Raw genomic sequence first — 25647 nt, forward strand, 5'->3', positions numbered from 1 at the left:
AACATGCATGATTTCATTGTCAATACCCAGCCAAAACACATGGCAAGAGGCCAGAAATTTTGTATGAGAAACACCCCAATGATCCACATGAAGAGGGCAAACAAGGTCCCACCACAATGCAGATGGGATCACAACCATAGGTGTCGACTCTTCAGTAACTAATAGTGACACACCATCGAGAACTGAGAAGCAGTGACAGAGAGCATAATTACTACACAGTAGATCTGGCATTTGGCCCAGTGGTTTACCAGGCCAGCCATAGTTGACAAATTTAACAACCTGATGTAAGACAGGATCAGTCATGACAGCCACCTAAGTTTGAGAACTGGTAATGGGAAGACCTTTCACAGTGCTTTGGACTTCAGAGTCTAAATGGTAACACAATGATTCATCCTGATCAAATGCAGGATCAGAACCAATCGGCAACCAAGAAAGGGCATCAAAATTAGCATTATGTACTGTGGAGCAGAAGTGAAGCTCATATTGTAGCATGACTAAAACAGAGCGCATAGTTCCAAGCAATGGACCACTTTGTCAGAAGAGAAGCTGAAAGATGGAAAAGTGAACCAGACATTTATGATCAGCAATTAAATGAAATTTAGAGTCATAGAGGAAAACATGAATTTTTTGAGTACATACACAATAGCAAGGGCTTCTTTTCCTGTCAGTTGTGCCTGATTCAGGGTTTTGGAAGCATATGCAATAGGGATTTTGAAACTGTCGGCATATTTGTGCATGAGAATGCCCCTAAGGCCATACTGGGATGCATCTGTGACCAAAACAAGACACTGGACTGGTGGAAGGTAACTAAGCATGTTGCTGGGTGTAATTTTGATTTCAATAGCGTAAAAGTATGCTTGCAGGTGGGCAACCAGTGAAAAGTAACACCTTTATGTAAGAGAGCATGAAGGGGCTGAGCCATCACAGCCACATCAGGAAGTATAGAATCTTTCTAAGAAAGGCCTGCAGCTCTTTGACATTGGAAGGATTTGACATCAACCCAATAGCCTGCAGCACTGTGAACAAGGCACAAAAGTTCTGCGAGCGTCCATCTGTAGAGGAACCAGAGACCACAATATCATCCAGGTAGTTAATGCACCTGGCATGGAGGCTGTGAGTTGCTCCATAAACTGCTGAAAATTACAGGGGTGCTAGCTATGCTGAATGGCAGGCACTGATATTGGTGGTATTGGTATAGCCAGAAGGGGGTATTCACTATGAGGAATGAATTTAGAATCATCATCAGAGGCAGTTGCAAGTGTGCCTCAGAAAAGTCTATTCTGGAATAATTTTGGCCCCCAGAAAGCCAAGCTAAGAGTTCATCCTGACAGGGTAAGGGATGAGTATCAATAGCAGACTGTGAATTTACAGACTTTTTAAAATCACCACAGAGCCAAAGGTTGCCGTTAGGTTGTAGTGCTTCGAGAATTTCCACGTAAATTCTAGAACCATTCCTCCTTCTACTGTCTCGAACACACAATATTTTAAAAATAAGTGTGAGAGAACATGCATGACACATGTTTGTGTGTGCAGGCTGGATAGGCGTCATGAGCACACGGTAAACGCAATGGTCGAATGACATCGACACATGTTTGCCGCTCGTGCCACGTAAGCCATATTGGAAGAACAAGGAGTGTTTATGTATCTTATGGTGTTTCATATCATTGACTATTGTAACAAGGAAAAAGAAGAACCATTGAAACATTGTTAATTGTACTTCATGTGTTGGACTTGCTAGAGGCAAGACAGGTTCATATATTATGTGGTTGTAGAACCACATATATTGCAGATGTTTCTAATCGAGTCTAATGCAAAACAAGTCAGTTGACTTGCAAGTCTTAAGTATTCTAACACTTATGTGGGAAGGAATGAATTTGTTATTTGTGGAAGTTAAAATATATCAAGACTGAACTAAAATTATTCTACGAGTATCCACTTATTAAATTCCGTTAACTAGCAGTATTCTTTGGAGCGGAAGTTTTTGGAGATCCAGAGAAGAAGATCAGCTGTGCATACCATGTAAGTCAACTAATGTGAGAGAGGTGTGAATTTAGCATGCAGTCCAATTTCACACCACACTCCATGTCATCTAAAGCGTTAAAAGCTTTTGTGACAATTACCAACAGAGTAGGCCATTCACTGAGGAGACAGGAGTGAAAACACCCAAGGACATAAGTTGATTGGATTCTGCTTTGACTTGCTCCCATAATACAATTGGGATTGGACGGGCATTAAAAAAATGGGGACACACCATCATTTTCATTGTGATGTGAGTCTTGAAACCATCTGAAAATAATGAGGAAAACTCTGAGCTGAGCAAATCCAGTTATTGGTGAGAAACTTGATCTGATTATATGAATGTGTGATGTCTATTCTTTAAGACATGTGCAAAAGAACAGACACCATTCATTCATATAATTGATGAGCCTAGATGGTCAATGGATCCATCTTCTTCAGTGCACCTGACCTCCTATGGGAACCTCAGAGTAGCAAGCAAGGAGAAAATGGACAGAGAATATGGAAGGTGGTGCTTGGTGGGAATGTCAGTCAGCCATGAGGCTTGCGGAGATAGTCCATGCAGTTACGGTAACACTGCGTCCCAAATGGTACAGTGGTTGACACACCTGCCTAGTAAGCAGGAGATCCTGGATTTGAATCCCTGTCTGGTGAACATTTTCACTCATCGCTGCTGATTCTGTGAAATGTCACTATGCAGCTGGTGGCAGTAATCCCTTCCCTTTCCTATCCTCTCCTTTCTTTCTTCCTCTATCTTCAATTTACCTACTTGATCCAATACCAGATGCACTTTGTCAGAAATAGAAAATCCAAGAATTTTGAATGTGTCTCACCCAAATAAGTTTTCAGCATTGGCATCATGTACCAATATAAAGGTCAAATGCCAAACAACTGTTTTGTACACCATGGGAGTTGAAAATTGTGCCAATATGGGTATTTGTTGTTTGCTGTAACTCACCAAGTGATGAGAGACAGGGGTCAATGCAAATGATCCAAGATCCACATAGTTTTGAGAATTTAACAAAGTCACTGCTGCACCCATCCACTTGCATTTTTAACATCTTGTCAGTCAATACAAAAATTTTTGAGGCTACCATCACTTGGGAAAGACTGTTCACATCCATGTTATACTTGCACTGATGAAACACAGCACTTGACAGTTTGTGTTCTGTCAAGTTAGGTTGGAAATACTGCAACAGTGATATTGCAACAGCAGCCTCTATACACATAGCCATTTTAAATGTAAGCTACTGAGCAATAACAGTTCATTTTTGAGTTGCTACCACAATGACAACAAGTAAAAAACTCATAACAGTGTAGATATAACAAAGCACACACTTTCAATAATGGTGCAAAGAAATACAGGAAATAAGCATTTGATGATGGCTGATATCTTGAAAACAATATGGTACATAGAATGAAATTTTCACTCTACAGCAGAGTGTGTGCTGATATGAAACTTCCTGGCAGGTTAAAACTGTGTGCCGTACCTAGACTCGAACTTGGAACCTTTGCCTTTTGCGGACAAGTGCTCTACCAAGTAGAATTAAAGCTGTGAGGACGGGGTGTGAGTTGTGCTTGGGTAGCTCAGTTGGTACAGCACTTGCCCGTGAAAGGCAAAGGTCCCGAGTTCGAGTCTCAGTCCGGCACACAGTTTTAACCTGCCAAGAAGTTTAATATGGTACATAGTTTATGAAAAAAATAATAACCAAGATAGTAATTTCTCCCTCTAGGTTTTATTATGACAGTGACACAATAAATAACCAATATTTATAGCTTTCCACTCACCAATTTATGGTGACAATGGCACAATTCCATCCAGATACATTTCATCACTGTTGTCAGGATCAGAACCTAAACCACCTACATTGTCATCATCACTAAGACAACTTGTCAGCTGTTCATGATCACTATGATACCTTCAATTGTCTGTGCTGCTTGAATAAGTTTTTCAATGTGCTCAACCCTTTTCCTCCACAGTGGCGAGAGCTTCACACAACATCCTTTCTATGACTGTTATTGTAAAGGACTTGTTGTTGTTCCTTATATATGTCCTCACCTCACTCTACACTAACTCAATGAGCTTGAAATAGCAGTGATATGGTGGCAGCCTTATTATAGTATAATGCTGCTCTGTGATGATTTTGTCTACTACATATGTACATATCATAGGCTTATTTTCTTTAACAAGTGAATATAAGAGAAGCTTCATCATGCCCATATCTGCAGCAGTATTTCCTGCTTGTAACCACTGTGCCATAACTTCTTTGTGGTCATTTGTGGTTGAGGCTATGTTCAGTATCATTGAATGATATAGAGCATTGTCCACTACAGTGGTTGTAGGGACAAAAAACTGTTTTAAAAGATTCCTGAACCACTCAACATATTGTGTGTGGTCCATGTCTTCATGGTAATAACCTGCCTTTTTGGATGAAAAAAACTAAAAGTACACTGGAAGAACCTGCATGGACCACAATTAATTTTGCTCCTCTTCCCATTGGCTGATGATGAATACTGCTAGGAGTTTCATCTATACAGCATTTACTGACAGCTTCCCTGGAATTAACCCATGTTTTGTCTAGCCATATTATGGATGAATGTCCTTGCCCACAATTCTGTGCAAGAATGTGTTTTGAGCTGTTACAATATGTACCTGTTTTAACAGGACTTTGCATTTGTCTCATGCATTGTAACAGATATCCATACTTTTCAATACAATTTTTAGTTATGTTTTCCTACCCCTGAAAAGTTCACTTTCTTTTAATGACACCAGCAATTTTGCTACAATAGGATACACTTTCCTGCTGTGGTAAGCATAAATATGCCTGCGAATAGATTCAATCTGAAAAGAATCCAAGTCAGTGACAGGGTACAGCTGCTTTTTCTTCTTTCCAGAAGTCACTAAAAATACATTCTTTGATCCAGATACCTTGGAATCATTACAGCTCATATCTACATCTCTCAACTTTTGCAGCAACACTACCTTACTTACTCCTGTTCTTGGATTAATTCCAAGAGTTACTTATGCGCATTCCACTACTTTATCAGCAGGAACTGATAGTTATCCATGAATACTTATGAGGTCTGCTCAAAAAATTCTGGAACATTCATTACTTCGTTCCAATGGTGTTTTGGAGCAAAGTGCAGCTGGCATCCATGTAAACATCTGTGTTTAATGTGTAACTGCTGGAAGTTTCATTGCTGTATGTCTGTTAGTTATGGTTCAGTGCTGTATTGAGTCAAACATTGTGTCTCACAATTTGTGAATTTTGAGATGGCAGAGTTAGAGAAGCAAGATGTCTGCATTAAATTTTGTGTGAAACTCAAGAAAACATTTACATGGATACATCAAATGATGCAGGAAGCCTATGGTGATGAGTTCTTAAGCAATACTTTGTGTTACAAATGGTTCACATGGTTTGAAAATGGCCAGACAGAAGTTAAGGATGACCCTCATTCAGGATGCCTTTTGACATATACCAATGATGCTCTTGTCAGGAATGTCAATAAATTGTGCATCTCAAGCAAACACCAACTGTCCAAGAGACTGCAGAAGAATGAAACATTTCAGTTGTATCATGCTTGACTGGTATGCTCCTTAAGCCTATCAGCTCTCTTGCTATTAATAGAATGAACAAATCTGGCAAAATTAGGAATAATACCTTCATCATGGTACCTCAGCAAGAAAGTCAGTGTATTCAACAGCTTCTCATTTTTCCTCCAAAGTTTATCTAACTTCTGTACAGGTTTCACCATCTCCTCACCATACAGGTACTTGATGTGGCTTTGTAGGTTTTCCTGGCATACAGGTCATGAAACTCTCTTCGGGTTTGCTGCTGGATACTAAAAGCAACACATTCAATATTTTGGTGATCCATCTGTTTACCATCCTCAGGAGAACACTGCTTCTGCTGCTGAGTCCCACTGAGAACCAATGTCAAGGCTACAAATTGACATCCTATATAGGCCTCCGTACTGTACATGGCGCACAGTTGCTGCCCTCTCAGACTGAGCAGGTGGAGTTGCCTTTAGCAGGACACCAATGGCAATGATACATTCCACTCAGAGATGATTTTCAAACACACACTCTGGCCACAATGAAGGACGTTCTGTTTTGATGAGGGATAATACAGGGTTCATCATGTTGTTAAGTGGAAACCATTGTCTCTATTAATCAAATTATCTGCCAACCTAAGTTCAATTGCCTCTTTATAAACAGTGTTCCAAAAACTGAAAGTCTTGGCAACTATTACAGTTTTGTCAAATTTCATATTGTGTACCTCATTTAAGCAATGTTCTGCTACTGCCAATTTTTCTGGCTGTTGTAGCCTCCGTAGCAGTTGCACCTGATTTTATTTCTTCATTTGTTGTCCTCTGTGTCGACATACTGGATGAAATATGAGTTTGTAATTTGGACACTGATTACTGCAAATAATGTAGCCAACAGATGCATGGTTGCTTCTGTAATGTCCTGCTTGCAAATGCTATTGAGTGGTGTTCTGATTTTCCATTGATTTCCTTTACCTGAAATATGTGCACTCCTAATCTTATATCACAGCTACCTGTCACGAGGCAAAAGGGTAAAGACAAAATCAGGTCTACGTAGAATCTTGCTATCGCATAACTGCTTTTTAATTTCATCAAAGGCTAACTGGCATTCATTAGTCCATTCCCATACTGTACTTTTCTTTAATTAATTTTTCAAATTGGCTACATTCAATGCTTGTGTTCTTATGTACTTTCTATAGAATCCCACTAACCCATGGAATGAACTTTTATTTCTTGGTTTTGGAAACTGTGCTACGGATTCAGTTTCTTTGGGATCAGGCAAAATTCCTCTCTTGCACTTTTCAAGTTTTAATTTCATACCCCCAAATCTCATTTTTCTCCCAATTTCCCTTAAAGTGTTAATGTGTTCTTCCCAACTTTTACTTGATAATAAGATGTCATTTACATATGTATTTAATTTTTCCAAAAGTTCCCTTCTCAATACATAATCCAAACCCCTGATGAACTCTGATACAGAAACATTCATTCAAGCCAAATGGTGCAACACAATGTGGAAACCTTTTTCCATTATATAAAAATGATGTGTATTTTCTTGATTTCTTTTCTAGCCCTGTTTGGCAAAACTCAGATATCAGATCTGCACTAGTCATAAACTTTACATTTTCAGACTTATTGAGTGACTTGTCAATGTTCTCTGGATGGTACTCTCCTCCTCAAGATATTTATTTGGCTAGAGTCATGTACAGTTCTTACACCACCTTCTTGTATGGAAACTATGGCTAATGGATTGTTGTACTGGCTTCTGCTTCTTTCTACTATTTTCCATCTTTACATTTGTTCCAACTCCCTTTCTACTTCTTTCCTTTTACAAATTGGGATGGCATAAGGCTTAACAAAAAATGGCTCATGAGCTATTAATTTCAGTTTACAGTGATAACCTTTAACTATTCCTGGGTTAACATTAAAAATATCTTTATATTCCCATAGAAAATCTCCTAGTTCTTCTTTATTTTATGGATCAAAAGTTTCTGCTTCAGACAGTTTTTGAGCTACAAGTTCACTGTAAGGACTACTATCTATTTCATCATTACTATATTCCTCATCTTCCTCAGAAAACCGTTATCACCAAAGTCTTCTACCTCCCATACATTACCTCCCTTAACATTACAATACTAGCTTCTCCACAGAACACCCTTTTTGGGTCAGTAAAAGTTATTTTCATGTCACTCCAAATAAAATTCACTTTTGCTTTTACTATCCAGTTCATCCTGAGTTTTAGATTTTTATTTTAGTCCTTGATTACCAAGCATCCTTGAACAAAGCTAATATTATTTAACTTGAGCTCCAGTAAAAACTGTCTGGTGATTAATTTGCTCCTCTCACCAGTGGATCCTTTTATTCTGACACCTGTAATGGGAAATTCAGTAGAGTTCTCACTATTCTTTATTCTATCTCTCAAGTTTCTTGACATGTCAGTAATGGAACCCCCAATGTCCAATTATCAATCTGTACAGTAATATAGTGGCTACCCAGTTCACCCTGCTTTTCCCATTTTTCACTCTCATACAAAAGATCTTCCCCAGTTTCCCTAAAACTCATTCCTTTCTCTCTGTCTGAAACTTTATCACTTTCTACTGATTACAAACTTTCCAAACCTATATTATATCTCGATGGCTTTCTCCTGGAGGCAACATTCACTTCATTCACTGAGTGCAAATTTTGACCTTGCATTTGACTATCATTGCTAACATTATCACAGTGATCTCTCACTACCTTCAATATTTCATCACCAATTTAGTCCTTTCTCTTTTTTTAATTAAAGCAAATGAACACAATATGACTGACATCTACAGACAAGAGCAAACTACCAAGTACTTCCCCATCTAACATAATACCATCATCTAAACCCACAATTGACTCCTATCATCATTTTCCATCTAACTTTCACTTTTAATCTCCCCATAAATCATTCTATCTAATTTGTCACACAGTGAAGTATTATCAACATCGGGAAAAGCATCGTTAGCATCATAATCACATAAATCCTCAGCATATCCATTATTATCCTCAGCACAAATATCATCATTAACATCGAAATCAACATCAAATATTTCAGTAATCCTAACAAAATCATCAATAACATCATCATCATTCAGGAAATCTCCTATACTCTCTTGCTTCTAAGTATATGATTCTTTGACTCTACACATTCAACCTCAGAACCAACAGGTTCACTCAGTATACCTACATCAGAATTATCCATTAATCTCACTAAACCACATTCATCAAAATTCGCATAAATAGCACCATTATGTATCACTTCATTACTGTTATCAGATTCAGCAAACAAATTTGTCAAACTATCACTACTAAGCTTTGATACAGATTTATTCTTATTGTTATCTTCTTCTTTCATTTTACCCAGAACACCTTCCCAAAATTATCCACTAAATTATAATTGATTCACTGTTTGTGATTTGCTGGTTTCTCCATTCTGACATGTCCTATTAAATCTATCTTTCTCTCTTCTGAAAGTGCTGTTAACCTGATTTCTAGAGTTACTTCTCCTTGCCTCAAACCGACAGGTACTCCTTGAGGCAAACCTTAGTTTTCCAGGTGGTACCTTCTATTTTCAGATCTCCCATTACTAAAATTCCTGTCATAATTACTGCTATACTGACTATTTCTCCCCTCATGGCCCCTGCACTCTTCTTTATGCCTATTGTTTCCAGTGTTAGTTCTCCTGTCATCATCTCCATGTCCATCATTCCAGTGGTTATCTCTTCAGATAACATTATTATCCTGATAATGGTTCCTATTATTTCTTCTCCTATCTCTTTTATCATGATGATCATTAGAAAAATTGTCATTTCGGTAATATTCATTACCTATTGGTCTATCTTTATCTCTTTAATTTCTCTCCCATGCAATATCCAACTTATCTATGAATCTTAAGAATTACTCTATCAAATCATCTGGTCTATAGACCAATCACCATTGCACTTTATGCAGTAAAAGTCTCTTAAGGGCATCTATCTGGATCATTTCATCTAATGGTTTGTCAAAGTGTGCTAGTGTTTTAATTTGTTCTTCACAAAAGGTTTTTACCCATCCTCTACCATCCCTAAAGTGCAGTCCATTTAATAATTCTGATTTTATTCTTGACTGTTTAATATCTGACCAAAACTCACTCATAAAACGTTTTTCAAACTCTGTAAAACTCATCTCAGAATGTATGAACTGATTTGCCCAGTATGAGGCCTCATCATCTACAAAACTTTTCACCAATTTAATCTTTAAGTTATCTGACATATTGACTGTAAAATTATCTTTACATGGGCAAATAAAGCCTACAAGATGGGTTTATTGTCTCCTGTGAAATCCAGTACTACTATCACTACTGCAAATGTTCTTAGTGATTAAATTTTGTTCTGTTTAACAATCCTTCGATCTTACATTGAAAATAGTACTGGAATATGCACCTACATTGCTTTTGAATTCTGAAAAATTTTTGTTAACCATTTTAGTTAGCTCATCTGCCCTTTGGTTTCTAACTGAGCTCTCATTTTTAATCATGGTATGGAGGGCATCACTGATTTTTATTTTTGTTTTTATTAATCTCATCTAGTAGACTATTTTTAACTTCTGATTTTCTGTTCCCAACTTCATCTAACCTCATACTGAACTCTTTATAATCTGCTTTCAAATTAGTAACCTCATTTACAGTAATTCTGGTTTTCCCATACAACACTGTTGACAGTAATCTGAATTTTGTCTACATCTTTACGAACAAGCTTTAGGGGTTTCTCTTGTTTCTGTACATACTTTTCTAACTGATCTAGCTTTTTCCCTTGTTTATTTAGTTTTTTATCCAATTTACTTATTCCTCTACTTTGTTGTTTTGAAGGGAGTTTGATAAAATTGACAAGTCTATCAATTCTACTTCCATCTCTACTGCATACTGCCTCATGTTCATCCAGCACTTGAAATGATGAACAAGTGTTACTGTTTTTGTCTTCTTCAGCTTCCCCTTCTGACTCACTATTGATAACATGGTCATCAAGAGTACTATTGACACTGTTAATTACTTGCTGTATCCTTAGTACCACCACCACTTCCTCCTCCTCCTCCTCTCCACACTGGAAAACATTTACTGTACTTACATTTCTATTTTTTTTAGCAACACAAAGAGATCTAACTAGTCACCCAACACAAAATCACAAAATAATGATGTCACACCAACCACAGGTTGCTTCATATGACCTAACTCCAGCAGCTCTTTGCACATCTGGAAAAATTTTTGTTGGGGCACCTTGGTATAGATGATGATGCTGTTGCTGCTCAATTGGAAGATGATAAAGGCTGCTGTACTCATGGTCAAATTCTGTTCATCTATGTTCACAATCTTCTATTGCTCAAATTTCATACCAATCTTGATGTGTATAACACAACAAAAATAATCAGTTATTGATAATATGATGTAAATGGATAGATAAAAAATCTACTCACCAAGCAGTGGCAGGGGAACACACAAAAAAAGGATTTAATGTTTACAAGCTTTCATAGCCAGTGGCTCCTTCTTCTGGCATAAGAGCAAAAGGGGAATGAAGAAGGGTGAAGGAAAAGGACTGAAGAGATTTAGGGATGTGGCTGACAGTTGCACATTTAGAAAAGCCACTCAGAACCCCGGGCCAGGGGAGGTTTATTGGATGGGATGAGAAGGAAAGACTGGTTGTTGGGGACTGCACCAGATGAGATTTGAAAACCTGAGAGCTTAAATGTGGAAGACAGGGTAATGTGTGAGACAGAGATTACTACTGAAACATCATGCTTGAGTTAATAAGAGTGAAACACTAAGTGTATTGTATGTAACAGAGGTGGGAGTGGGGTCACAGAAAAATAAACAAGTCAGAAAATGAAAGATGTAGAAAACTAAAATGGAGTAAAGAAAGGAGTAGTTACTGTGAATAAATGCTGAGACAGAAGGAATAAACATAAATTAAAGTCAGGTGGGCGGCGAGAACTAAAAACCAATGACAAGTTGCAGTTGTGACGTTCACCTGCTTTATTTCTTTATTGATTGTCCTCAGTGTCGATGTACAGCATTGCTATACTGGCTGAAAAAGGGGGACGGGTGGTAGTTCAACACTGACTAAAGACATGATGTGGCTGACAGTTGCACATTTGTATTTCACAGTTTTTACTTTTACTGTTCACAACCCCCCCTCAATATACACAGTTAATATGGCCAATTAAATTTTGTTTAACTTACAATAAGCCTCATTAATAGGCTGCAGGCAAAAATCCACATACTGCTACAATAGTTCACTGTTGAACATCCATGAGCAGTAAAAACCTAACCACACATTTCACAGCCTCTCAAATAAATTGAACAGACACTGTCATTGCTTTAACAAATGGTGTATTGGTGTAACACTTATTTCACAGCAAGCGGCTACACAGGTAGCAGGGTTTGTGTGGCGTGGGCTGGGTGGTTTTTTAGGTTAGATGGCCTCGGGCAAGTACAGAAAGGGCAACAGCCTCAAAGGGTGCGGGGCAAAGTCAGGAAATGCGGGGACCAAGCAGCAATCGGTATTGTAATTGTAAACTGTCGAAGCTGCATTGGTAAAGTACCGGAACTTCAAGTGCTGATAGAAAGCACCGAAGCTGAAATCGTTATAGGTACAGAAAGCTGGCTGAAGCCAGAGATAAATTATGCCGAAATTTTTACAAAGGCACAGGCGGTGTTTAGAAAGGATAGATTGCATGCAACCGGTGGTGGCGAGTTTGTCGCTGTTAGTAGTAGTTTATCCTGTAGTGAAGTAGAAGTGGATAGTTCCTGTGAATTATTATGGGTGGAGGTTACACTCAACAACCGAGCTAGGTTAATAATTGGCTCCTTTTACCAACCTCCCGACTCAGCAGCTTTAGTGGCAGAACAACTGAGAGAAAATTTGGAATACATTTCACATACATTTTCTCAGCATGTTATAGTTTTAGGTGGAGATTTCAATTTACCAGATACAGACTGGGACACTCAGATGTTTAGGACGGGTGGTAGGGACAGAGCATCAAGTGACATTATACTGAGTGCACTATCCGAAAATTACCTCAAGCAATTAAACAGAGAACTGACTCGTGGAGATAACATCTTGGACCTACTGATAACAAACAGACCCGAACTTTTCGACTCTGTATCTGCAGAACAGGGAATCAGTGATCATAAGGCCGTTGCAGCATCTCTGAATATGGAAGTAAATAGGAATATAAAAAAAGGGAGGAAGGTTTATCTGTTTAGCAAGAGTAATAGAAGGCAGATTTCAGACTACCTAACAGATCAACACGAAAATTTCTGTTCCGACACTGACAATGTTGAGTGTTTATGGAAAAAGTTCAAGGCAATCGTAAAATGGGTTTTAGACAGGTACGTGCCGAGTAAAACTGTGAGGGATGGGAAAAACCCACCGTGGTTCAACATCAAAGTTAGGAAACTACTGCGAAAGCAAAGAGAGCTTCACTGCAAGTTTAAATGCGGCCAAAACCTCTCAGACAAACAGAAGTTAAATGATGTCAAAGTTAGCATAAGGAGGGCTATGCGTGAAGTGTTCAGTGAATTCTAAAGTAAAATTCTATGTACCGACTTGACAGAAAATCCTAGGAAGTTCTGATCTTATGTTAAATCAGTAAGTGGCTCGAAACAGCATGTCCAGACACTCCGGGATGATGATGATGCCATTGAAACAGAGGATGACACGCGTAAAGCTGAAATACTAAACACCTTTTTCCAAAGCTGTTTCACAGAGGAAGACCACACTGCAGTTCCTTCTCTAAATTCTCGCACAAACGAAAAAATGGCTGACATCGAAATAAGTGTCCAAGGAATAGAAAAGCAACTGGAATCACTCAACAGAGGAAAGTCCACTGGACCTGATGGGATACCAATTTGATTCTACACAGAGTACGCAAAAGAACTTGCCCCCCTTCTCTAACAGCCATGTACCGCAAGTCTCTAGAGGAGCGGAAGGTTCCAAATGATTGGAAAAGAGCACAGGTAGCCCGAGTCTTCAAGAAGGGTCGTCGAGCAGATGCGCAAAACTATAGACCTGTATCTCTGACATCAATCTGTTGTAGAATTTTAGAACATGCTTTTTGCTCAAGTATCAAGTCATTTTGGGAAACCCAGAATCTACTCTGTAGGAATCAACATGGATCCCGGAAACAGCGATCATGTGAGACCCAACTCGCTTTATTTGTTCATGAGACCCAGAAAATATTAGATACAGGCTTCCAGGTAGATGCTATTTTCCTTGACTTCCGGAGGGCGTTTGATACAGTTCTGCACTGTCGCCTGATAAACAAAGTAAGAGCCTACGGAATATCAGACCTGCTGTGTGGCTGGGTTTAATAATTTTTAGCAAACAGAACACAGCATGTTGTTATCAATGGAGAGACGTCTACAGACGTTAAAGTAACCTCTGGCATGCCACAGGGTAGTGTTATTGGACCATTGCTTTTGACAATATATATAAATGACCTAGTAGATAGTGTCGGATGTTCCATGCGGCTTTTCGCGGATGATGCTGTAGTATACAGAGAAGTTGCAGCATTAGAAAACTGTAGCGAAATGCAGGAAGATCTGCAGCAGATAGGCACTTGGTGCAGGGAGTGGCAACTGACCCTTAACATAGACAAATGTAATGTATTGCGAATACATAGAAAGAAGGATCCTTTAATGTATGATAACATGATAGCGGAACAAAAACTGGTAGCAGTTACTTCTGTAAAATATCTGGGAGTATGCATGCGGAACGATTTGAAGTGGAATGATCACATAAAATTAATTGTTGGTAACATGGGTACCAGGTTGAGATTCATTGGGAGAGTCCTTAGAAAATGTAGTTCATCAACAAAGGAGGTGGCTTACAAAACACTCGTTCGACCTATACTTGAGTATTGCTCATCAGTGTGGGATCCGTACCAGATCGGGTTGACGGAAGAGATAGAGAAGATCCAAAGAAGAGTGGCGCATTTCATCACAGGGTTATTTGGTAACTGTGATAGCATTATGGAGATGTTTAGCAAACTCAAGTGGCAGACTCTGCAAGAGAGGCGCTCTGCATCGCGGTGTAGCTGGCTCGCTAGGTTTCGAGAGGGTGCGTTTCTGGATGAGGTATCGAATATATTGCTTCCCCCTACTTATACCTCCCAAGGAGATCACGAATGTAAAATTAGAGAGATTCGAGGGTGCACGGAGGCTTTCAGACAGTCATTCTTCCCGTGAACCATACGCGACTGGAACAGAAAAGGGAGGTAATGACAGTGGCACGTAAAGTGCCCTCCGCCACACACCGTTGGGTGGCTTGCGGAGTATAAATGTAGATGTAGAAGTAGAAGTTGATGCATTGTTGTTGTTCTAACCAACACAGGTTTCTTGTCTAAAACTCGGGCATGGACTGACTTTCTTGGGATCAAATGTCAGCCCCTTATATATCCTCACAATAATAAACACTGAAACTATACATTGTTTCATGTTTAATTTACAGAAATTATAATTAAAAGTTAACTCATTAAATTAACTGAACACATCAAAAAATTGCACCTTTCTAACAGTTTCTTCTACTACAAGAGTTAGGCCAAATTATTTGTTTAAATCATGAAATACTTTTGACAAAACTGTTAATTACATTGGAATTAATTAAGAGCTAACTTTGCTAACATGTTTTCAAATACTTGAAGAATTCTGTTAGTTATTCCTCCAAATGTTTATAATTAGTACAGAATTTATATTTATTTGTAAGCCAACAATAGAATTTGTTATGAAACAATTACTGATTTCACCCTATAACAAAAGATACTAACTAGGAATAGTCAAAGTAAATTAGGAAATCAATTACATATGCATGTTATACTCATGTACATTAATAGTAATTACTTAAAACAAAAAAATGAATTTTAAAGAGGGAGATGGAAAAACAAGAGGGGAAGGAAAAATATCCCAGCTTGCTTTGCCACACAGTGCTTGTTCCCACCTGCGGAGTTCTGAGAAACTAGTTTCTGGGGGAAGAATCCAGATGACGTGTGTGGTGAAACAGGCACCAAGGTTGTGACCATCATGTTGTACAGAATGCTCTGCAACAGGAAAGTGTGTGTTACCTGTATACACCCTCTGCCTATGCCCATTCATCCTGACTGTTTAATGTTGATCCCAGCTCCTCCATCAGTTGAAAAGGTTCCTCTCCACTTTGTGAATCACTGGCACTGTACAGTTGACATGTTTCCCTGCTGTATAAAAAATAATTGAGATTTCCTGGTGATATTTCCAATGGTCAGGCAATCAATTATGTGCCATTGAGTTTTGCTACACATATTGTTTTTATAGTTTCCAAAATGTTTTATTCACATCTTGAGGTTGTTACAACATAACAAAGAAAAGGCCTCATATCAATGTGTTGTCATTATACTTCCACTCCAAACAAAGAACAAAGTCTTCCACTGCCACCTAAGATCTCTATCCAAAAACGAACATCCTCTTATTTTTACTAAACTCATTGGCATAGTGGCCACTTTGAAATCTAAAAAACTGGCAAAAGTCAGTGACGTCACAGGATCTATATATACTTTTTTGCAATAATGTCATTCATTTTTCTTTCTAACACAGCAGATTAATGAAATACATTTGATTTTGATTATGTCAATTGCAAAATATGTATGGCACCAAATAGTACATCAACTCAAACTTGAAAAAGTCTTCTTCACAGTAAATTCACGAAATATACAACATTTCACACATACAATATTCCACATGACCTATTGATTATACTTCTCTGTTTGGAATTATCATAGCAAGGCTCAACATATACATTATATTTAAAGAGGGTGAGAATCTGTTAGCTGCCACATTTCACCTCACCTCCTTGAGCAAGGAAGTTGTGAAAGATAGCATTAGTATTTCAACTTTAAATATTTCTATGAGCAGTGTATTTTTTCCTTCTGAAGGTAGTTATTGGCAGTCCATTTCATCTCACTGTAACAATATCTAGTGCCCTTTTTATTCCACTTCAGACATAGAAACAAAATTATGTTTACAAAAGAGAAATTCATCAAGTACATGAGTAAAACAAATTTATTAATTCATGAAGAAAGATCAGCTCCAACTTTCAAAAAATAAACAAGTTTTAAGATGTATTTGGCCAGTCAAAGATTTGTTGTACTTTGTAATCATGAAAGGCAGAAGTGTATCTCAAGATAAATGCAGTTGATTATGTTCCAAATAGCATAATCAAATATACTTCAAAAGTATTGCTCAGAATACCTAGATACTTCCATGGGTAGATATACATTTTTTTACATTATAGCAATGGTTACAATATCTAGATACTTCATGAAAATTCTTAGATATTAAGATCTTTTTTACTAACTATTTATAGCAAGTGATAAGTTTGGGGTTATTGGCCATATTAATGTAATCTTACATACCAGTTCAAGTGCTTTCTCAATCGTCACAGTCACCATCGATGCCAATCCTTTGAGGACAAATTCTTTTACAACACCCTCTAACAGAGCATCCAGGGTGAACAGTACCTGCTCTGGCTGAAACCAATCATTTTTAGTTAATACTGTAAAATATGTAAAAAAATTTTAGTACAAAGTTACTATCATAGCAGTAACTAATCATATCATAAACTGTTTGTCATTTAGTTGTTCACACATGGGACCCTATAAAAAATACTCTCTGATCCCACACATTATGTGAAATGGTTGGGACAAAATACTAAAGAAAAATGGAGACAAGTTGCACAGGAGCCCAGAAATTTATTTTACCGATAAGATAATACAATAAAAATTTCAAAATATGTGACAATCTCCTGAAAACTGTGCTATATATCAGAAAGTAACATTTTCCTTTTGCCTATTCTGATAGCACTTGAAACAAGCATCAGTTTTGTTAAAACTAGAGAGTGCAGGATACAGCCCTGTCAATCACTATCCAAGTACACAAATGGTTCACAGCAAATAACCTAACCCAAAATTTTTCAGAAACTAACATTATGCAGTTTCAGACAGTAAATAAAAGTCTCCAAGTTCTTGAAAAGGAGATCAATGACCAAAAAAAAATTATGAAACCACACATACAAAATTCCTAGGCATCCAGACAGACAGACAGCTAAGATGGAGCGAGCACACTGATCAGCTGGTCCAAAAACTTAGCACAGTGTGCTTTGCCCTGAGAGCTATTTCACACATTGTTAACAAAGAAAAATTGCTTTTGTCATATTTTGCATATTTCCATTCTGTACTCTCCTATGCCTCCCCCCATGAACCATGGACCTTGCTGTTGGTGGGGAGGTTTGCGTGCCTCAGCGATACAGATGGCCGTACCGTAGGTGCAACCACAACGGAGGGGTATCTGTTGAGAGGCCAGACAAACGTGTGGTTCCTGAAGAGGGGCAGCAGCCTTTTCAGTAGTTGCAGGGGCAACAGTCTGGATGATTGATTGATCTGGCCTTGTGACACTAACCATAATGGCCTTGCTGTGCTGGTACTGCGAACAGCTGAAAGCAAGGGGAAACTACAGCCGTAATTTTTCCCGAGGGCATGCAGGTTTACTGTATGGTTAAATGATGATGGCGTCCTCTTGGGTGAAATATTCTGGAGGTAAAATAGTCCCCCCATTCGGATCTCCGGGCGGGGACTACTCAAGAGGACGTCGTTATCAGGAGAAGAAAACTGGCGTTCTACGGATCAGAGCATGGAATGTCAGATCCCTTAATTGGGCAGGTAGGTTAGAAAATTTAAAAAGGGAAATGGATAGGTTAGATATAGTGGGAATTAGTGAAGTTCAGTGGTAGAAGAAACAAGATTTTTGGTCAGGTGAATACAGGGTTATAAATACAAAATCAAATAGGGGTAATGCAGGAGTAGGTTTAATAACGAATAAAAAAATTGGTGTGTGGGTAAGCTACTACAAACAGCATAGTGAACGCATTATTGTGGCCAAGATAGACATGAAGCCCATGCCTACTACAGTAGTACAAGTTTATATGCCAACTAGCTCTGCAGATGATGAAGAAATTGATGAAATGTATGATGAGATAAAAGAAATTATTCAGACAGTGAAGGGAGATGAAAATTTAATAGTCATGGGTGACTGGAATTCGTCAGTAGGAAAAGGGAGAGAAGGAAACATAATAGGTGAATATGGATAAGGGGTAAGAAATGAAAGAAGAAGCCGTCTGGTAGAGTTTTGCACAGAGCATAACTTAATCATAGTTAATGCTTGGTTCAAGAATCATAAAAGAAGGTTGTATACATGGAAGAATCCTGGAGATACTAAAGGGTATCAGATAGATTACATAATGGTAAGGCAGAGATTTAGGAACCAGGTTTTAAATTGTAAGACATTTCCAGGGGCAGGTGTGGACTCTGACCACAATCTATTGGTTATGAACTGTAGATTAAAATTGAAGAAACTGCAAAAAGGTGGGAATTTAAGGAGATGGGACCTGGATAAACTGACTAAACCAGAGGTTGTACAGAGTTTTATGGAGAGCATAAGGGAACAATTGACAGGAATGGGGGAAAGAAATACAGTAGAAGAAGAATGGCAGCTCTGAGGGATGAAGTGGTGAAGGCAGCAGAGGATCAAGTAGGTAAAAAGACGAGGGCTAGTTGAAATCCTTGGGTAACAGAAGAAATATTGAATTTAATTGATGAAAGGAGAAAATATAAAAATGCAGTAAATGAAGCAGGCAAAAAGGAATACAAACGTCTCAAAAATGAGATCGACGGGAAGTGCAAAATGGCTAAGCAGGGATGGCTAGAGGACAAATGTAAGGATGTAGAGGCTTATATCATGAGGGGTAAGATAGATACTGCCTACAGGAAAATTAAAGAGACCTTTGGAGTAAAGAAAACCACTTGCATGAATATCAAGAGCTCAGATGGAAACCCAGTTCTAAGCAAAGAAGGGAAAGGAGAAAGGTGGAAGGAGTATATAGAGGGTCTACACAAGGGCGATACAATTGAGGACAATATTATGGAAATGGAAGAGGATGTAGATGAAGATGAAATGGGAGACATGATACTGCGTGAAGAGTTTGACAGAGCACTGAAAGACCTGAGTCGAAACAAGGCCCCGGGAGTAGACAACATTCCATTAGAACTACTGATGGGGGCGCCAGTCCTGACAAAAATGTATGAGACAGGAGAAAACCCTCAGACTTCAAGAAGAATATAATACTTCCAATCCCAAAGAAAGCAGGTGTTGACAGATGTGAAAATTACCGAACTATCAGTTTAATAAGTCATAGCAGCAAAATACTAACGTGAATTCTTTACAGACGAATGGAAAAACTGGTAGAAGCGGACCTCGGGGAAGATCAGTTTGGATTCCGTAGAAATGTTGGAACACGTGAGGCAATACTAACCTTACAACTTATCTTAGAAGAAAGATTAAGGAAAGGCAAACCTACGTTTCTAGCATTTGTAGACTTGGAGAAAGCTTTTGATAATGTTGACTGGAATACTCTCTTTCAAGTTCTAAAGGAGGCATGGGTAAAATACAGGGAGCGAAAGGCTATTTACAATTTGTACAGAAACCAGATGGCAGTTATAAGAGTCGAGGGGCATGAAAGGGAAGCAGTGGTTGGGAAGGGAGTGAGACAGGGTTGTAGCCTCTCCCCGATATTATTCAATCTGTATATTGAGCAAACAGTCAAGGAAACAAAAGAAAAATTTGGAGCAGGAATTAAAATCCATGGAGAAGAAATAAAAACTTTGAGGTTCACCGATGACATTATAATTCTGTCATAGACAGCAAAGGACTTGGAAGAGCAGTTGAACAGAATGGACAGTGTCTTGAAAGGAGGATATAAGATGAACATCAACAAAAGCAAAACGAGGATAATGGAATGTAGTCGAATTAAGTCGACTGATGCTGAGGGAATTAGATTAGGGAATGAGACACTTAAAAGTAGTAAAGGAGTTTTGCTATTTGGGGAGCAAAATAACTGATGATGGTTGAAGTAGAGAAGATATAAAATGTAGACTGGCAATGGCAAGGAAAGTGTTTCTGAAGAAGAGAAATTTGTTAACATCGAGTAGAGATTTAAGTGTCAGGAAGTCGTTTCTGAAAGTATTTGTATGGAGTGTAGCCATGTATGCAAGTGAAACATGGACGATAAATAGTCTGGACAAGAAGAGAATACAAGCTTTCGAAATGTGGTACTACAGAAGAATGCTGAAGATTAGATGGGTAGATCACATAACTAATGAGGAGGTATTGAATAGAATTGGTGAGAAGAGGAGTTTGTGGCACAACTTGACAAGAAGAAGAAGGGATCAGTTGGAAGGACATGTTCTGAGGCATCAAGGGATCACATATCTATCATTGGAGGGCAGCGTGGAGGGTAAAAATCGTAGAGGGAGACCAAGAGATGAATACACTAAGCAGATTCAGAGGGATGTAGGCTGCAGTAGGTACTGGGAGATGAAGAAGCTTGCACAGGATAGAGTAGCATGGAGAGCTGCATCAAACCAGTCTCAGGACTGAAGACCACAATAACAGCTCTCCTATGGTATTATTTTTTGGGAAAATGCTACAGGAGTTGAAAAAGTCTCCAAACTATTGCAGAAACTTCAAGAAAGAACTAAAGGCAACCAATTTTACCCTCAGCCTTACACTTAACTATATAAACCCAACGGTTTGTAATGGGCTTACGGTCTGGTGGCAGAGGTTCCAAAGTCCACTTAGCATTTTCTTTCAATGAAGTCATTTCTTCCTCCATTGCTCTTCTCCAGTGTTCATGGTCTCAGAATTAATAGCCTCAGTATAATTCTTTGGCTCATTTATTTCAGCCAGCATAATTTAAATAAGGTGCTTTGGTTTCTTCAGCTGTTGCCTATTTTTCAATTCTCTTTTACTAGAACTTTCTTTTGTAGGTTTCTTAAACACACTTGCATCTTCATGATTTTTCTATTCTTCATTGCCTGTTTCACTTGGGAGTAACACCACTGTCCTACCAGTTTTCTCAGGTTCAAAAACAACATCCTTACTCTGAATAATCCATTTTTCTGATCCAATCCACACTCAAAAGTCATTAACGACATCAGAATAACCAACAAAGATTCCTAGTTTTCCTTTTGGATCCCATTTCTTTCGCTTTTCCTTTGGAATATGAACAAAACACTCACCCCAAAAATATAAAGTTTATTTAGCTGTATCGTCTTTCCAGTGAATATCTCATAAGGTGTTTTACCATCCAAATGACTTGTACCATTTTTGTATAAAACATAAACAGCTGTGTTTATTGCTTCTGCCCACAAAAACTTAGGCAGGCCTGAGCTAGGAGCATGGTTCGAGCTAGTTTCACAACTGTTCTGTTAGTGCATCAAATCTTTCACTTCAGTATTATCAAATTCCTGTCCTCCATCACATTGAAATGCTTTCGGTAGTTGACCACAAAAACTCTTCGCAATGCTCACCATTTCTACAATCTTCTCTGCAGTCTCAGACTTCTGCTTGAGAAAATATAACATGCGTAATCTTGAAAAATCACAAGTCAAGCAAAGAAAATATTCTGCTCCTCCCAGCGATTTACACTTGATAGGCCCATGCAGGTCAGTATGAATCACTTCTCCAGGTTGTGTGGCACACTGCTGTCATAACAGAAAACTGCTGCAACGCTGCTTCCCCTTGACACATGCCTCACAAAATTCTTTGTAAAAGTCTTCAACTTCAACACCACACTGCTTCAAGAATTGTTGGACATGATGTTTGTTTTGATGACCCAAACATTCATGCCAAATTTGCAGAGAGTCCTTTGACGCGATATTTACCTCAGGATCACAAGGTTGAATTTGTTTTGTCACTCGAATCAACATCTTCAATAAGTTACCACTACGTATGCCACACACTTTTACAGTGCCATTGTTTCGGAAGTCACACTTGTCCTTCAATGAATGAAAGTCTAATCCCTTGTCCATAGCAGGTGATACATAAAAGAGATTTCTTCTCCTGTCTGGAGTATACACAACATTATCCATATGGCATAACTTCCATTTTCCATCAACGAAAGCTTCAAAATAAATAGCCCCTTTTCCTAGTGCATTCATAGTCGAATCATTGGCCATGCATCTCTACAGTGGTGTTGCAAACTTAGTAAATGATGTATACCACTTAATTTTCTTTACCATGTGATTCATCACTCCACAATCATCAATTCACAAGTCCTCATCCAATTCTGCACTTATTACTTCACCGATGAAAGCCTGGTCAGGCAAATCACTTTTATTTTGGTTGTGGATGGTTTTTTGTTTGTGTTTCACATTTGGACATATTTTTTTAATATGGCCAAATCCACCACAACCAAAACATTTGAGCTTCTTTTTGTTGGTAGACTTTTCATATTTGTTTGACGAAATAATATTCCTCATAGTGGTGCCATCTGCATTTTAAATGTTTGCTTTGGCAGCGAAAAGTGCAACTACCTCGTCTCATTTCTCCCTTCGACAAGCTTGATGACTGTTGTAAGAAGTTAACATGTCCATTAAATGTTTTGGTGTTTGTTGATCTTCAGATCTTGCCCACCAACCCTGTCGCAGACTTTCATAACTGTTAGGCAGTGTGTCGAGTAGTTGTTCCATTAACGATGATTCATCAGGTTTCACACTGAGTTGCTGCATTTGAAGCACCAAGTTTTCAAAACAAGCAAGATGTGTCACCATGTCATCACCTGAACTCATGTAAAAATTGAAGAATTCTGACTGAACAGAAAGTGCAGCTTGATTTGTTTTGTGTTCAAACAAGGCATGTAGCTTGTCCTACATATCTCGTGCACTCTCACATGCAACCAACAATGTGATGACTTTTGCTCCTACAGTTCTAACAATAATCTGACTCACTGCATGATCAGCTTTGTGCCATGATTTAAGCACAGCATTAAACACATCTATTTGTGCTGATGTTGCATCTGCTGGCAAAGCCACTGGTTTTTCTACATTGCCAATACACACTTCGTATGTTCCGTCTGATGCACATAATAAATTTCATACTGCAAACTTCCAAATAGTCCAATTTTCAGCCCCACACAGCTTCTCTATACCATGAAAATCCATTGCAGTCCCATAAAACAGTTCAGATTTACAACTGCAAAAATTCCACAAGAAAATCATGCAGCAGTTGTTCATATATATACAATACAAATCGCACATAGCACACAACACATGCTAATGCATTTCTGGCATCACGAAATGTAAAATTGCAATACCCAATTCCTTTCTTGAATAGTGTACTGGGCCCATAAACTATTGCAGAAACTTTAAGAAACAACAAAAGGGCACAACATAAAGCATAAGCACGATGTAGTGGCTATATAAAATACACATGTATTTTATTTTATGACACCAACCAAAGACATAGATACAGTACACAGCAGAGAGATTAATATAAACCTTTCACTTCAACACAAACTACAAAAACAAGCAGTGAGGTTGATGTGTGGGGTCTCTAATAGAACATCCTGCAGAAGTCTCTTTAAGGCTCTCAGGATATTTACTGTTACAAATCAATATACATACTCACTGATCATGTTTGTAGCCATAAACAATGCATTATTTCTGAAAACCTGTAGCATTCACAAACATAACACAAGACAGAGGAAAAATCTCCATCAAAGCTCTGCTACTCTGACAAAAGTCCACAGGGGAGTAACCGAGTCAGGAATAAAAGTATATAACAAGTCTCCCATCCATATAAAAAAGGAAACTGATAACATGCAGGTATTCAATAGGAAACTAAAAACATTCCTCAGAGAACAAATGTCTTATAAAACAAATGAATTCCTACAGTAATAAGGCATCCTTTTGAGAAAAAGTAGAGGAAAGAAAATCTTTACTTATGTCATGAAGGCAGAATTGTGTACTTCTAATATAAATTACAGTAATAAAATAAAAATTTATTTATATCATAGGTTAAAATGTGTACTACCATTTATTCTACACTATTAAGTGATCACTTGAATGATAAAAACTTCTTGTTTTAATTTAAATCATAATGTCAAAACATAAATTTCATTATTTATTTGTGGTACTGGGATAAAAATGTGTATTTCCATTCATTCTGCTATTTTAAGCATTCACTTGAACTTATACCAGTAAATGCAGGTTGTAATATTGTTCATAATCAATTGTTCATCGAAAATAAATATTTGTATGATACTTAAAATGCTCAAATAAATTTGTATTATTTCACTTGACTTGTAAAATATTACTAGTACACCCATTGTACAACACATAATCAACAGGACCAAATAAACAATTAAATCAAATCAAATTTACCTATAGGAATCAATTTTGTGTTTATTTGCAAAGTTGTATGAATGAGTTTATTGAATTGCAAGAAATAGTGTTATGGAAACATAGATAATAATTAGAAGAGACCTGGAGTCACTGGAAGTTTAAAACAGATTAGATAACAATAAGAAAAAGATTTCAAAATCAAATTTTCAACTGATAAATATTTCCAGAAGTGCATCATCTTTGACCATAATTTATGGCTATGAACTGCAAATAGGTAGGAAATTAAGAAGTTGAGATATGGGTAAGTTGAGAGCAACAGTGGCTGTTGAGTTCCAAAGGGAGCATTAAATAATGACTGACTAAAACACTGGTAAGAAACACAGCAGAAGACAACTGAGTAGCTTTGAGACATGAAATAGTGAAGGCAGCAGAGGATCAAACACCAAAAAAGAAAGACCTATTGGAAACATTTGGATAACACAGGCTACATTGGAGCTAAATGACAAAGGAAGAAAATGCAAAACTACAATAAATGAAGCAAGAAAAAAGGAATACACATGTCTAACAAATTAAATCACCTTACAACCTAATATATCAATGATTTACAAATCAAGTACTGTCTGTAGGTATGTGGGAGTGACAAGTCGATAGTCGACAAGACACTGAGAGATTCTCTTTACGAGCGGGGTTCTTTGGAGGACACAGGAGTGTTCGTTTTCCCATGTTAACGTATGTATGAAGTGTGTTTGTGCGGTACAATAAAGGTGGTCGTTCACAGTATAAGTTCCACAGAAGTGTTTTCCTTTACGTAGTGAAATTACCCCT

General features: G+C 38.0%; 1 protein-coding gene across 1 annotated transcript in view; it reads right to left on the bottom strand.

Annotated features, from left to right (window-relative positions):
* Positions 1–16938: 16938 nt before the first annotated feature.
* The window catches only part of LOC124613806 (fibrous sheath-interacting protein 2), a 188857-nt gene continuing 180148 nt past the window's right edge, over positions 16939–25647 (bottom strand). The window contains exon 8 of the mRNA XM_047142528.1: positions 16939–17115. Coding sequence (XP_046998484.1) covers positions 16939–17115 — 177 coding nt within the window. The remainder of the gene's footprint in view (positions 17116–25647) is intronic.

The sequence above is a fragment of the Schistocerca americana genome, chromosome 4, assembly GCF_021461395.2.
Source record: "Schistocerca americana isolate TAMUIC-IGC-003095 chromosome 4, iqSchAmer2.1, whole genome shotgun sequence".
In the NCBI taxonomy this organism is placed as follows: domain Eukaryota; kingdom Metazoa; phylum Arthropoda; class Insecta; order Orthoptera; family Acrididae; genus Schistocerca; species Schistocerca americana.